Raw genomic sequence first — 14442 nt, forward strand, 5'->3', positions numbered from 1 at the left:
TTTTGGCTCAAGTGGTAGAGCGCTTGCCTTGAGCTGAAGAGCTGAGGGACAGTGCCCAGGCCCAGAGTTCAAGCCCCACGACTGACCAAAAAAAAAAAAAAAAGCTGGAAATAGAGCTGTGGCTCAAGTGATAAGAGTGCTAGTTTTGATCAAAAGAAGCTCAAAGGACAGTGCCCAGGCCCTGAATTCAAGCTCCAGGACTGACACAAAATAATAATAAAAGAATTAGATTCATATACTTACTAAATAATATGAAAACAGCAAACTCAATTACATGTTAACACATGTAACAAAGCAAAAGGAAATATATACATAACAAATATATATAAAAATATATGCTTACATATAAGTATATATAGGCATATATAATTATGTAACATAAATATGTAAACAAATAAATAAAAACAAAGAGTGGTATTCTCATTTTTATCTCAATGGTAGCTTACAATAAAATAGATTCTTAAAGCTGCTTCGACAATAGTCTGCTGTACTTTACATTTTGAATGGAAGCACAGAAAAAAAACTTGATACAAAAGGGACAAATGTTCTAATAAATTCTTCAAATAACTGTGCATAGTCTCTTTGAAACATCAAAATATGACAAGTGAAGTTGCAATGTAGAATCTGAATCCATGGCAATAAACTTTGTGTACTCTGTTCCCTTTTTACCTTTCCCTTCTATCTTTTTTTTTCATGGGGGGCTGGTACTGAAGTTTGAACTGAAGACTTCCCACTGGTAGGCAAGAGCAGTACACTTGAGCCACACTTGCTGCTCTGTTTTGCTTTAGTCGTTTTTTGGATAATCATGCACTTTTTTGCCTGGGGCTGACCTCAAACTGTGATCCTTCTAATTATAACCTCTCACACAGTTTGGTTTACAAGTATATACCACCATTCCTAATGGCTTATTTGTTGACTAATGAGGGATTAATGAGGGATCTCATTAATTTTTTTCTTTTTAAATGTATTTTTATTGTAAAAATACTGTACAGAGAGGTTACAGTTACATGAGTAGGGTAATAAGTACATTTCCTATCGAGCACTGTTACCTCCTCCTGTTTTTTCCCTACCATCCCTTCCCTCCCTACCTCCCCAACTCCTCCCTCCCCACCTCCCCCAACCTGAAATTGTAAAGTTCACTTCAACATAGTGTCACTGTTACAATAGGTCAACCTGTATCCTTATTTAAACATTTTGTTATATCCCTTTCTCTCCCCAAATTATAAAAATGTACATACAAGATGCAGGACACCGGAATCAAATACAGTGAAAACAGGGGTTATACAGTTCTTTCTGCCTCCATCAGAAAGAATGATATTACACCCTTTGTTAGGAAACAGAAAGACTTGGAAAAAATTATACTAAGTGAAGTAAGCCAAGCCCATGGTTTCCCTTATTTGCAATAACTAGTACATGTCTAGGACAAGCAGAAAATGTCAAAAGCTATGTATATATTACCATATAAGATGATGTTAAGTGAAATGAACCCCAAGACAGGGACACAAGTGTTGTTGTTTTTTTTTTCTTGCTATCACTATTTTTTTTTGGGGGGGCCTGGGCTGGCCATGAACTTTTGATCCCCCTTATCTCTGCCACCACAGTAGCTGGGATTACAAACGTAAGTCCCAATGCCTAGCCCTCTACCTTTGAATGGTTTATTTATCCATGTATGGCTTTATAACATCATGCTTTGGTATCTGGAAAATAATGGCTTGCTAAATTATACAGACCTTCTACGTGGACACATTTAATCACATAACCTGCAAATAATTAACATCAAACTTGTTAACATCACTCAATCTCTTTAGGAAGTTCACTATAGTGAACTTTCTCAAAATTCTGGGGGTTTTGTTTAAAAATTTGCCTTAAAATAATAGACTTTCTTTGTTCATTTCTCTAAGAAAACATTGGCCAATAACCAGAGAGTAAGTTAATAAGACCCTATATCAAAAAACAAGCTGACCAAGTACTGATGCCTCATGCCTACTAGGTAGGCTGAAATCTGGGGTTGGCGGTTCAAATCCAGCCTGAAAAGGAATATCCACTGGACTCTTATCTCCAGTTAACTATGAAGCTGTGGCTCAAGTGGGAGTGCTAGTCTTGAGCAAAAAAGCTCAAGGATAGTGTCCAGGCTCTCAGTTATATAGCCTCAAAGACTGGCACCAAAAAAACAAAAAACTGAAGATGGTGGGATCACCTACAATCACAGCTGTGTATGAGGTGGCTATAGGAAGATGGTAATCTAAGGCCAGTCTAGGGATGTGAAACCCTAGCTGAAAAACAAACCAAAGCAAAAAAGGCTCAAGTAATAGAGCTCCAACCTAGCCAGTATAGAGCCCTGAGTTCAAACTCTAGTACTGCCAAAGAAAAGCACACCAAATACTCAAATAATTATTATTGCCAGTTTTTTTCAAGTAAAAATGTGATCCACGAACAAAGTAGACGCCACTTGGTCACACAATGCCTTTCCTTGAATGTTTCAGTCTGTGGAACTGCATTTGAAATTCTCTCCAAGTTATTCTACAGAATATTAAAAAGAAATATATTCAATGGTCACAATTTAATAAAACTATGTTTTTGCATTATCACAGATATTCCTAAGTAAAGCTAGAATTCAAAGACTACTTGTACAGTTAGGTGTCAGTGCTTTGATTTGTGCTATGATGTCAACAAGTTTATACATAAATGCTTCTACTGCATTAGTGAAAATACAAATATACATGACAAATATCATTTATGAAAAGTCTTGACTTTATGGACTCTCTACAATGACACTGGTTACTCAGGAGTCCGTAGGCTGACCACATTTTGAGTACTGCTGACACAGAACATGCAATGCTCCAGAAGCCCTGCTCATGCCCTTCCCAATCATCAAAGTTAGCTGCTTTCCAACCCACATCTCCTGTTCAAGAGAGTCTCTAAAGGGACTTCTATTAATATCTACTCATTTATCTATCTATGTATCTATGTATCTATGTATCTACCTACCTACCTACCTACCTACCTACCTACCTACCTACCTACCTACCTACCTACCTGTATGTGTTGGTTCTGGGGCTTAAACTCAGGGCCTAGATGCTGACCCTGAGCATTTGTGCTCAAGGCTAGCACACTATCACATAAACTACAGCTCCACTTCCAGTTTTTGGTAGTTGATTGTAAGTAAGAGTCTCACAAACTTTCCTGCCCAGACTGGTTTTGAACAAGACTTTCAGATCTCAGTCTTCTGAGGAGCAAGGGTCACAGGCATGAGGTTTTCCTATTTTTGAGCCAATTATGAGCTAAATTAACATCTACTCTTTTGTTTTAGGTATACCAGAACTTGAACGTGGTACCTTGATGCTTTTGCTCACTGGCTAGCACTCTAACCAACTAAGCCATATCTCTATCCTCTTAATACCCACTTACTCTTTATCATTGCCTTCTTCCTATATAAAACATCATTTTATTCTTTGAGAGTTTTATTGTATTATCAGTTATCGACTTCAGATGTAACTAAAACTGATTTTCTCATTGACATTGCACTGTTTATGAATTCTGCTGAGTCTACTCTTAAAGTGCCAACAACACATGCTCCAATTACAGTATACTTATTCTTGACATTTGGAATAATAAAGCCTCTATTTTCATTAGCTTCATCAACATATCTTCAACTACTGTTGGCTACTTGGATTTCCATTAACATTTTAGGATCAGCTTGCCATTTTCTAGTGTCTTGTATTTCCTCACAATTAGATCAGTATTTTGACTGTGGTAACTCCAAATCTATACATCAATTGGGAAAAAGATCACTTCTTTATATCTTCTGCATGAAAAATATACCCATATTTAATTATAGTTTTTGTACTCTCTTTCCACCTCCCCTTCTTTTCAGGCCAGTACTAGGGCTTGAACTCAGACCCTGGGGCACTGTCCCTTAGCTTTTTTGCTCAAGATTGATACGCTACCACTTGAGCTACAGCTATACTTCTGCCCTTTTGGTGGTTAACTGGAGATTAAGTATCTCATAAAACTTTCCTGCCCAGCTGGCTTCAAGCTGCAATCCTCAGATCTCAGCCTGAGAGTAGCTAGGATTATAGATGTGAGCCACCAGCACACTGCTTCTTTTGGTAACATTTTATAGATTTCTATGTAGAGTTCATTTAGTCCTATATAGTTGATATTTCTGAACACTAACATATATATTATCTTTCAATTTTCTGTCTATAGTTAGGATGCAGAAAAACTGATTTCTAAAATCAGTTTAGAGACCCTACTACAATTACTTGTTAAAGCTCTAAGTCTTTATCTGTAGAGTCTTTAAAACATCTTCAACAGGTCTTTTGGCATCTACATGAAAAACAATCATAACTTTAAGGTTTTTTTTCTCAACTAGTTTTCTATCAGCTGTGTCATTTCTGTGTTTGTGTGACTGCCAACTGTCTCTACATTCTCAGTATCTCTTTGCCCACCTAGCAATTTTTGTTGTTCATTTGATTTTTTTTCTTTTTGACACAGGGTCTATCCTATAGCTTAGAATAGCCTCAAATTCACAATCCTTTGGCCTCAACCTCTCAAATATTCAACTTACAAAAATATATTACTGTATTTCACTTCTGTCTGGCAAGTTTTTACTGGATGCCAGAGTTTATATTCTTATAAATGTTCTTGAGTTTCTCATTGATTGATTACTGCTATTTAAATACTTTCCTACTTCTCTGACTTTTTTTCTTTTTTGGGTGGGGGGGGTCCAGTCGTGGGGCCTGAACTCTGGGCCTGGGCGCTGTCCCTCAGCTCTTCAGCTCAAGGCTTGTGCTCTACCACTTGAGCCACAGCACCACTTCGGGCTTTTTTCTTTTTTCTTATGTGGTGCTGAGGAATTGAACCCAGGGCCTCATGCATGCAAGGCAAGCGCTCTACCACTAAGCCACCTTCCTAGCCCCTGACTTTCTTATTTTTATTACTATCTTCCTACATCCATGGATTTGCTTTCCTGTTTCTAAATATTTATTCCTTATTTAGTCTAGTAAATGTACATGATTATGTAACATAGGCCTTTGTCAAAAGTATTTTGTCAATTAAAAGTATTTTATAATTTCTATCATGATGCATTTATCCATGGGTTGTTCATTTGTTCATTCATTCATTCATTCACTGTGATGCTGAGGATAAAATCTTGGGCTTCTTGCATACTAGGCAGGCATGTAACCTTTAGCGTTATAGCCCAGGGCTAATGGTTATTTATAACTATAAATTTACCCTGTAAATGTTAAAGTAATTTTCTGACTTTTATCCTTAATCCCACTGTATACTATCTGTATCCTATTCTGTGTATATTTAAAAAAATATACATTTTTAACTATTGGGTGAAACACTATATAAGTCAATTAGGCTAATTTTTATACTCTTGTGATTCAAACTATCTTTAAAATTAATGGAATTTTTTGTTTGCCTTGGTTTGGTCTGATTGTTCTATGAGTTTAGAGATGTCAAATCTACAACTGTGATCAAGGATTTGCCTACTTCTCCTTTTAATTCTGTCCACTTTTGAGGCTATGTTATTAGATATATATAAATTTATTATATTTTCTTATCAGTGACTCCTTTTTGTAATAAAAGGACTATGGTTCATTGTGTCATATTTCCATTTAAGATGTATATCTTATAAATAGTATAGAAATGGGTTTCCTTCATTCTGTCTGGTAATCTGCCTTTTAATGTGAATATTTACTCTATTTGCATTTAATGTAATCACCTGTATACTTGGCTTTAAATACTATGCCTGCTTTTGCTCCTATTTTCTTTGTTGCTTTCCTTTTCCCTTCTTGCTTACTCAGATTGGTCCAGAAGGTGCTAATTTTTCTTATGATCTATAGATTCTTTAACTCTTTTTTTTAAGTAACAGAATAGTAGTTCATAAGATGCATATCTTTGATCAATAATGTATAAAAAAATTACTGATGCTTTGGAAGATGTTATCTTTCTCCACACAGAATTTTGTTTTCTTCTTACAAAAAAAAACAGTTGCATGTCACCATAAAAACAGTTGATTGTAGTTTAGTTTGGTTTGCTTTCATTCATGGGACAGAACCCTTCTCCAGTAATTTCACAGGCTAGAGTACTTATCTGGCTCTTTTTAAAGACCATGAACAACTATTTTTTTTCTTCTCTATTCTGTGAGACCGCTAAGTGCTGGCTAGTAAAAACTCTGCTTTGTTTGTGTCTGAACCCAAGTACACTGAATGAGGAGCTATTAAATATGTAAAGTGGATATTGTTTACAAAAAGCTGAACTCAAATCTAAGATTCTTTATGATTTTATCTCTTTAAAGTTCCAGCTATTTGGTAGTCCCAAACTCCCATTATCTTCTTCCAACTTCAATGTTATTCTAGGTTGGCTCTCCGTTTAGCCTCTTTGCTATGCTCTGAGAACTGAGATAAGACTCAAAGGGAAACTTTCGGAGCTGGCTCTCAACCTGTTCACCTTTTCTCAAGTATTCTCACCATCAAAGACCTAGTTGTCTTAGTCTCCATTGCTGCCTACTTTTTATCTTTTTAATTATATGTGTATATTTCATATGTAGACAGAAGGATTTGTCTGATACTAGGTATTTCTTCATCTCTGAAAGGAGAACAACAAATATTCTAGCTCCTTAAATACATGATTTCATCAAAACCCCCAATATTACTATTTCTTGTAACCTAATTCCACAGCTCTATCTTTGTTTAGATCTCCAGTACCAATTAGAGATTTCTGATTCTAAACCATCCACTTTCACTGAATTTCTAGTTTCACTGGAAATCATCTCCAGAAGTGATTTTTTTCCTAACCCTATTCACAAGGACACTGTAACCAAAATTAGTAGGAGTTCATTGGAATCCTGGAATTATTACTACCAACAGCAAACAAATATAAATACTTAGACCCTGTTTCCTAAGTAATTAATATCCCAAAGATTGCCAGGTGGAAAAAATCATTATTCAGTTATCAGTTTCCTGTCTAAACTAGAAATTTTACAATGTTACTCTGATTTACAAATTTGTCTTCAGTTTCTTCACTACCTTTCCCCAAAAAGATCCCATGAGTACACTATTAATTCATAGTTTGTATATGCATTTATATTTACATATGTGTGTAAGAAAGTGGAAGATTTAGAGGTAGAAGTTGTACAAATCCAAAAGCCAGAGAGAATAAGCAGATAAAAGCTGGGAAGACTAGGAAATGCTAGAGCAAGATTGAAATAGAGTGTGAACATGAGTATGAGAAGTGCATGGCTTCAAGGTATTCATCATCTAACAAGTGAGAAAATTAATATACAAGCTTAACTCATGAATCTTCCAGATCGTTCTAGAGTTTTCTAGATTTCTCTTAAATCTTTCCAGTTTTGACATATGATGTTAAGAAATTACCTCAGGAAGAAACATTTGAATCCCACTGTGTATCTAATAACGGCATCACAACAAATGCAGCACACTATCAAATACTGCTTCTGGGTATGTTTAAGACGAGTATCATAAAAGTAAGTTGGTAATCATCCCAATGAACTCTAATGAGGTTAAACCAAAATATTCACATTATGTATTTTATTGGGTTCTGTTGACTTCCTGGAATTTGATAGTTTTTTCAGCCACATAGAAGGTCATCAGGGTTTTCAAACTAATTAGTTTAATAAACTATCAGCTCAGAAATTCTATCAATGGAACTGGCAGAATTAAGAATTTAAATGAGGACTGAGCTGCCTAGTAAGCACCTTCCAATTTCTCCTGAGAAGTACTTTCTTCTAATTTATGCATATCTTAAAACGTTCTGGGCTAGCTTTCAAATTTGTATCACCTTTAAACTTAATCATATAGCACTTTATTGTCATTATAAAAGCATATTAAATATATTACTCAAGCACATTTAAAAATTGTTTTTAAAGACAGAATTACTTTGTTAGTCACAGTGTTGATGGCCAGAGTTGGAGAGGCACTTCCCGAAATAATACACTCCATTCCCAAAGAATCTGAATCTATGCTATATGGAGTTGAGGCCTAAAATACAAGAACAAAACAAATAATTGTTAGCTCATATACCCAGCAACTGTAACATAGTTTGAAGGGATTTCATCAAATTCTCCAACCTCTAGTTCTCTGAAAACACCACAGAATTCAACAACTTTTTTATGTATATGTGCTGGTACTAGAACTCCAACTTGGCCTCACACTCTTTTTGGCTCATGGGTGGGGCACTATCACATAAGCCATGTTAACTGTAATAAGAGTCTTAAGGATTTGATATGAGGGACTGCATTCCCACATGGTCAGGTTCTTGGCTTCAGTTATTATAGATAGAAAGTTTTGAAAAAAATCTTTTAACTATTTAACTTTTAACTATGTAATAGTTTTTTTCTTTCAATAGAAAGTAAAAGGTACTTTCTTTAAATATTTTCAGTAGTATGGTGCATTTTTACTTGTAGGAGCACTGATTCTGTTTTTCATTGTTCATAAGTAGACTGATTGGAAAAGTCCAATTAGAAAAGGTTTAAAAGGATAAGGCAGTATGGCAGATGGGAAGCACCTACCATTTTCACTTCATAGATGAGAAGAATCTGGTGACACAAAAGTGTCCACATTCTGAAGAAGGGAGTACAAGAAAGGAAAAAACATAAAGGAGTTTGCAGGGAGCCAGAAAATTAAAGAAAAGCAATCATAGCAGAAGAAAAGCAACAAGGTGTTTGCAGCCAGTTCCTGGCTCTCTTGTTAGGGAGTGGGGAAATGGAAGATGGCAACACAAGGTAAAATCATACAGTCCCACAGAGAGATTGTCAAATTCAGTGCAGAAAAAGCACACATAACTTCAAAGCCTTATTCCCAGCACAGGACTTGGGAGGCAGTGACTAACTCACATTCTGTATCTCTTCCCCCCATATTCCCAAAGAGCAAGAGCTGCCATCTTGAATAAGTTTCTCTGGAGCCCAGAAGCAATCATGGCTTAACAACCCACAGAACATTAGACTATATAACTTGGTCATATATTAACAATAAGAGGAGTGTGAGGGAAAGCAGATAGTTCCACAGGGACCAGAAGAAAAGTTTAAAGAAGGCAGAGGCTGGAGAAGCCCAGTAGCAGTACTGGAAGACAGGACTGGGAGTTCCCATCAAGCCAGATACCACCCAAGAATTGTGGCATCCCAGAAACTCAGTACCCATGTGGGACTCTGTACCAAGCTATAGCAGCTCAAAAATGTCCAAGATCCACAGCACAAAGAGCTATCAAACTGATAAAACATTACATATAATTATGGAGATACACTGACTTGATGTCATGTTGGCTTTCTAGATAGATAACTCTTTTGTTCCTGTAGTACATACCTCTAACCCAGTACTTTACCAATGAGTATTTTATGAAAATTAAGTATCATTTTTTTTTGGCCGCTTTGTTTCTCAACACTCAAAAGTGTCAAATTTAGCTAATGAGGGTAAGTATGGCAAATCATGCTTGTAATCCCACAGACCATGAGAGTGTGAGACTTATTTCAACAAATAAGGAGTGGTGGTGGTATGGTATGGTGATATATCACTGTAATTCTAGCTACATTAGGGAGGCAACAGGCAAAGGATACAGTTGAAGGCCAGTCCCAGGCAAAAATACAAGGGTTAGGGAAAGAGAGGCAGAGAGCATGGCTCAAGCAGAAGAGCATTTCCATTCAAGCACAAGGCCCTGAGTTCAATTCCCAGTATTGAGTGAAGTGAGGAATCAAAACAATGTCCTTGATTTTGTTCTTTCAAGCTTTCTACCTAAATCTTACTTCTATTCTAAAATATTCAGACCCTAAATTCTTCATTCCAGTTAAAAAGAAATCTCAACTATTATTATCTACCCTACTTTTTACTTATAAGTCAATCACACTTCTGTTTCTCTCAGTGGAATATCCTTTACCACTTTCTATTAAAAAAGTTACACTATTTTTGTTGTTGTTCTGGACTTGGAGCTTGAACTCAGGACCTGCCACAGTCCATGAGCTTCTTTGGCTCAACACTAGCTCTCTACCACTTAAGCCACAGCGCCACTTCCAGCCTTTTCTGAGTAGTTTATTGGGGGTAAGAGTCTCATGGCCTTTCCTGCCTGGGCTGGCTTCAAACAGCAATCCTCAGATCTCAGCCACTTGAGTAGCTGGGATCATAGGCATGAGCCATCAGTACTTGGTAAAAGTTACTTTTATATCGTAATTCATAATTTGCAGAAGCCATCCTAGGCAGGATTATCACTTCTGAATCACTTATTATCACTGCTTGGTCTAACACATTAATTACTTAATACTTCCTATGTCATTTAAAATCACAATTATGTGACTTGATTACTTATGTTCATATTAAACATTTTACTTCTCTTTTATTCAGCTGTAGATGCTAAATGTTGTGTACCTCACTTATCCACACAAAGTCCAGGTGCTAAATCTGTTTTAAGAAGCAGTGTCAGTAGGATAAGAACTGAGATTTGTTTTCTTAAATTATTACATACTGAGCATATCGCATTGCCTATATCAATTATCACAAACTTTTGTTTGTGTAATGCCAAAAATTGTTCTGACTTTTAAATTCTACATACATTCAATTCCCTCTGCAAGTTTTAATAAAGCTGCCTAAGTCATATTGCTCGTATACCTCATTTTGCTCTTATACCTCATATGTTCATGTAATCACAACCCTGTTCAGGGTCTTTGTCTTTAAAGACAGGAAATTTTATACTTTTACCAGGAATAGGCATAGATCAAATTTATTTGGAAAAATATGTACTCAAGTTTCCTTCATTTAATTCTATTCTTTCTGCCTAGATTTATTCTGTTATCTATTGTAAACACTAATCTATGAAAAACATTAATGCTGAAGATGAAAATATTTCTTCCTACGCCTTGAAGTAGAGATTAATGCAATGAAGGAGACAAATATAAAAACAAAAAATTTCTATAAAATGTGAGAAACTTTATAAAATAACAAAAATTCTATGAGCACAAATGGAAAAGGAAAGAAAAGGTTTCACAAAATGTTTAACACTCAAAATGGGTCTTTAAAAACAGTATATAGAGGGAAAAACTGAGAGAAAGGAATATTCTTATTACCTGACATATAACTGCAGCCACTCTGTATATCACCTTTACAATAACAATTTAGAAAAAAAAAGAATAACAGTACATAGGATAGTTGTACTCCAATACTGGAATTGTAAAAAGAATGAAAAAACTGAAAAGTTTTTTTGACAGTACCTGAAGTGCTAACTAAAAGTAGGCTACATATATAACTGAAAGTGTCCATCACAGTGCTTCTTTCTTTTATCTTTGCAAGTTAATTTTAACCAAGGATTTACAAAGACTTAATCATAAGAGCAAGAATAACCTCTCTCTCTCTTTGATTTTGTACACAGAGTGACTATTACTTGGATGTTAGTAGGAAAGAATATTTTGAGGACAAAAATGAAGAAAATTCAGTATAATCTAAAAGTCATCTGCTATGGAAGGTAATGATTGTTACATAAAACTAGTGCCAGCTGAAGAGGAAAGAGTATAAAATAGAAACTCCAGAGACCTAGACATGGATGCAAATCTCAGACAATAGCTGTGTTCTACTTATGACAAGACCATTTACTTAACTCCTACAAGAATAAGAATAATGAAATAATAGGCCTGAAAGTGCTTTAAAAAATATTAAATACTATATAAATAACATATTACCTTTATTTTGTTTACATCTGACATATTCAATCTCCTATACTAAACTTATGATAAAGAGCTTTTACCCGTTCTACAGATCGTGCCCTCTTCTTTGGCCGAGTAGGCAGCGCATCTTCCTTCGGATTGGTGTCTATTGCCCAATAGGACCCCTAAAAGTAAAAATATAAATTATATTAACACTATATTACAATAATCCTAATAGCATTAATGCGATTTTTATAATCCTCTGCTCCAAAAGCAAACTTTTAAACAAGTACAATAGAAAAATAGCATGAAAAGGAACACTAATTTATAAATTTGTGGGTTATGTTTTTTGTTTTTGTGGGGCTGAACCCAGGGCCTCATACTTGCTAGGCTCTACCTGTGAGTTATGCTCCCCAACGCCTTTATAAAAATTTTATTCTGAGGCTAAATTTCTTAAGCTAGCCCCAAACTTCTGATCATCCAGCCTCAAACACCCAAATAGCCTGGATTAGAGATATGTACAACTGCATTTAGTGCAACACTACTGTTGACTGAAAAAAAAATTAAGCTTATATGAGAAACAATCCATTTATAACTAAATTATTAAACAAAAAAAACTCCTAAGTAAGTTAAAGTGGTACTTGAATGCAAGGACTTCTTCTATGGGCAAATTAAAAGTGGAAACGATCAATTTAAATATATGCTAACTCTTAATTAAATACATATGCTAACTGTATTAGATAACATTCAAATTTTATGTATAAAGATGATATAGTTTGGGGTGGGAAGGTGGCTCAGTGGCTCAGAAAAAGACGGAAGTACTGCTGTGGCCCTAGTGGTAGAGTGCTAGTCTTGAGCTGAAGGGCAGTGTCCAGGTCCAGAGTTCAGGCCCCACAACCAACAAAAATAAATAAATAAATAAATAATTTAAAAAGATTATATAGTTTAATAACTTGGGACTTCAAATCTAAACAGTAAATGAAACAATTTATTAAGATAAACTGCTTGAACACATTTTATATAAGGGCATCTTGAGGAACAATGAAATAGTCTGCTTAGATTGTCACAATTTATTTTCACTATTCTCTTATGCTTATATTTTCACAGTTTATTTTTATTATTTATTCTCTCTTTTTTAAAAAAAAAATTTTTGTCAGTCGTGGGACTTGAACTCTTGGCCTGGGCACTGTCCCTCAGCTCTTCAGCTCAAGGCTAGCACCCTACCACTTGAGCCACAGTGCCACTTCCAGCTTTTTCTTTTTATATGGTGCTGAGGAATTGAACCCAGGGCCTCATGCATGCAAGGCAAGCACTCTACCACTGAGCCATCTTCCTAGCTCCACTCTTTATTCTCTTTTGGTGTAAGTTTTCACATTATTCATTAAATAGTATATATTGAGCACCTAACCATGTTCCAGCCTCTAAGAAATCATGACTCCAAAAAACATTTTGAAAAGACCAGATCACATAGCAAACACACATTATACAGGTGAGGACACAACACTCAGAAAGATGAATAGCCAGACCAGAAACCTAGTCTTAATTCTTAGCTTTCTCCCTCTCCACATATACACAGACATACTGGGAGAAGAAGGAAAACCAAGGAGAGAGTAAGAAAGGGAAAGAGGGAAGAGAGAGATTCCAAAAAATAGGAATATAAGGTACAATCCTAGATTTATAATTAATTGCATTTATAATATTCAAATTTTGTTTTCTTTCCACTATTTCATTAATCTTCCTAGGCTACTTTTTCATGCAACATTTGACAATGAACAGAAATACAGCTCCATCTATCAATCTTCCATACTTTGGCCTGATATGAATTGTCAGTTTATCCTTTCTTGAACCTAGCTAGTGTGATTCATGCATCTATACCAGCCCTAGAAGCTGATCATATTGTATGCCCTATTCACTGGACCAATAATAAACCAGTATTCTATCTTCAATTTTTTTGGGGGAGGGGGCCGGTCATGGGGCCTGAACTCTGGGCCTGAGCACTGTCCCTCCGCTCTTCAGCCACTTGAGCCACAGCGCCACTTCCGGCTTTTTTTCTTTTTGCTTATGTGGTGCTGAGGAATCGAACCCAGGGCCTCATGCATGCAAGGCAAGCGCTCTACCACTTAGCCACCTTCCCAGCCCCTCTATCTTCAAATTTTACGTCAGATATTATTTGATGAATCCTCTGATTTTACTGCCATACTGAAGAATTTATCATTCTTCCACATCCCCCTGCAACACTGCTATCTTTTTATAAATTTAGACCCTTTTTATACACTTAGTACTGTTCTGTTTATAAATCTGCATCCCTTTCTAGGCTATGAGTTCTTTAAGGGTAGAACTACCATTACCTATTTCTCTATCCACAGTACCAGGTATAATGTGAAGATGCAAATCAAGTAAATACTTAATAAACATGCTGAAATGGGAAGGAATACAGCATTCAACAACTGTGCTAATAATGCCAGTGTATGGGGTCTATGTAGGTGACTCAGCTTACCACTGATTTCATCAACTCACTTTCATACCATTATTTTTAATATGTAAAATTTTTTGCTTTTGGAAGAATTCTTCTGGAAGATAAATAATTATGAAATATTAATTTTCACAAGTAGTCAGAACTGCTCAAAATAAAGATTTAAAAATTATGATTGGGTGATACCTGTATTTTTAGCCACTCAAGAGGTAGAGGTCCCCATGGTTTCCCTTATTTGCAATATCTAGTATATGTATGAGTCAAGCGGAAAAGGTCAGATAATGTGATGTCAGGAAAATGAACCCTTAGATATGTA

General features: G+C 35.7%; 1 protein-coding gene across 4 annotated transcripts in view; it reads right to left on the reverse strand.

Annotated features, from left to right (window-relative positions):
* Nucleotides 1–14442, reverse strand: part of Foxj3 (forkhead box J3) — a 97470-nt gene that overhangs the window by 24348 nt on the left and 58680 nt on the right. For 2 of the 4 annotated variants that reach the window (XM_013016938.1, XM_013016937.1), the window contains exons 5-6: nt 11755–11838; nt 7911–8012 (exon numbers count right to left, since the gene is read on the reverse strand). In XM_013016938.1, coding sequence (XP_012872392.1) covers nt 7911–8012; nt 11755–11838 — 186 coding nt within the window. The remainder of the gene's footprint in view (nt 1–7910; nt 8013–11754; nt 11839–14442) is intronic. The other 2 variants (XM_013016939.1, XM_013016940.1) reach the window with 1 other exon arrangement.

Source organism: Dipodomys ordii, unplaced genomic scaffold (assembly GCF_000151885.1).
Source record: "Dipodomys ordii isolate 6190 unplaced genomic scaffold, Dord_2.0 Scaffold33, whole genome shotgun sequence".
Lineage (NCBI taxonomy): Eukaryota > Metazoa > Chordata > Mammalia > Rodentia > Heteromyidae > Dipodomys > Dipodomys ordii.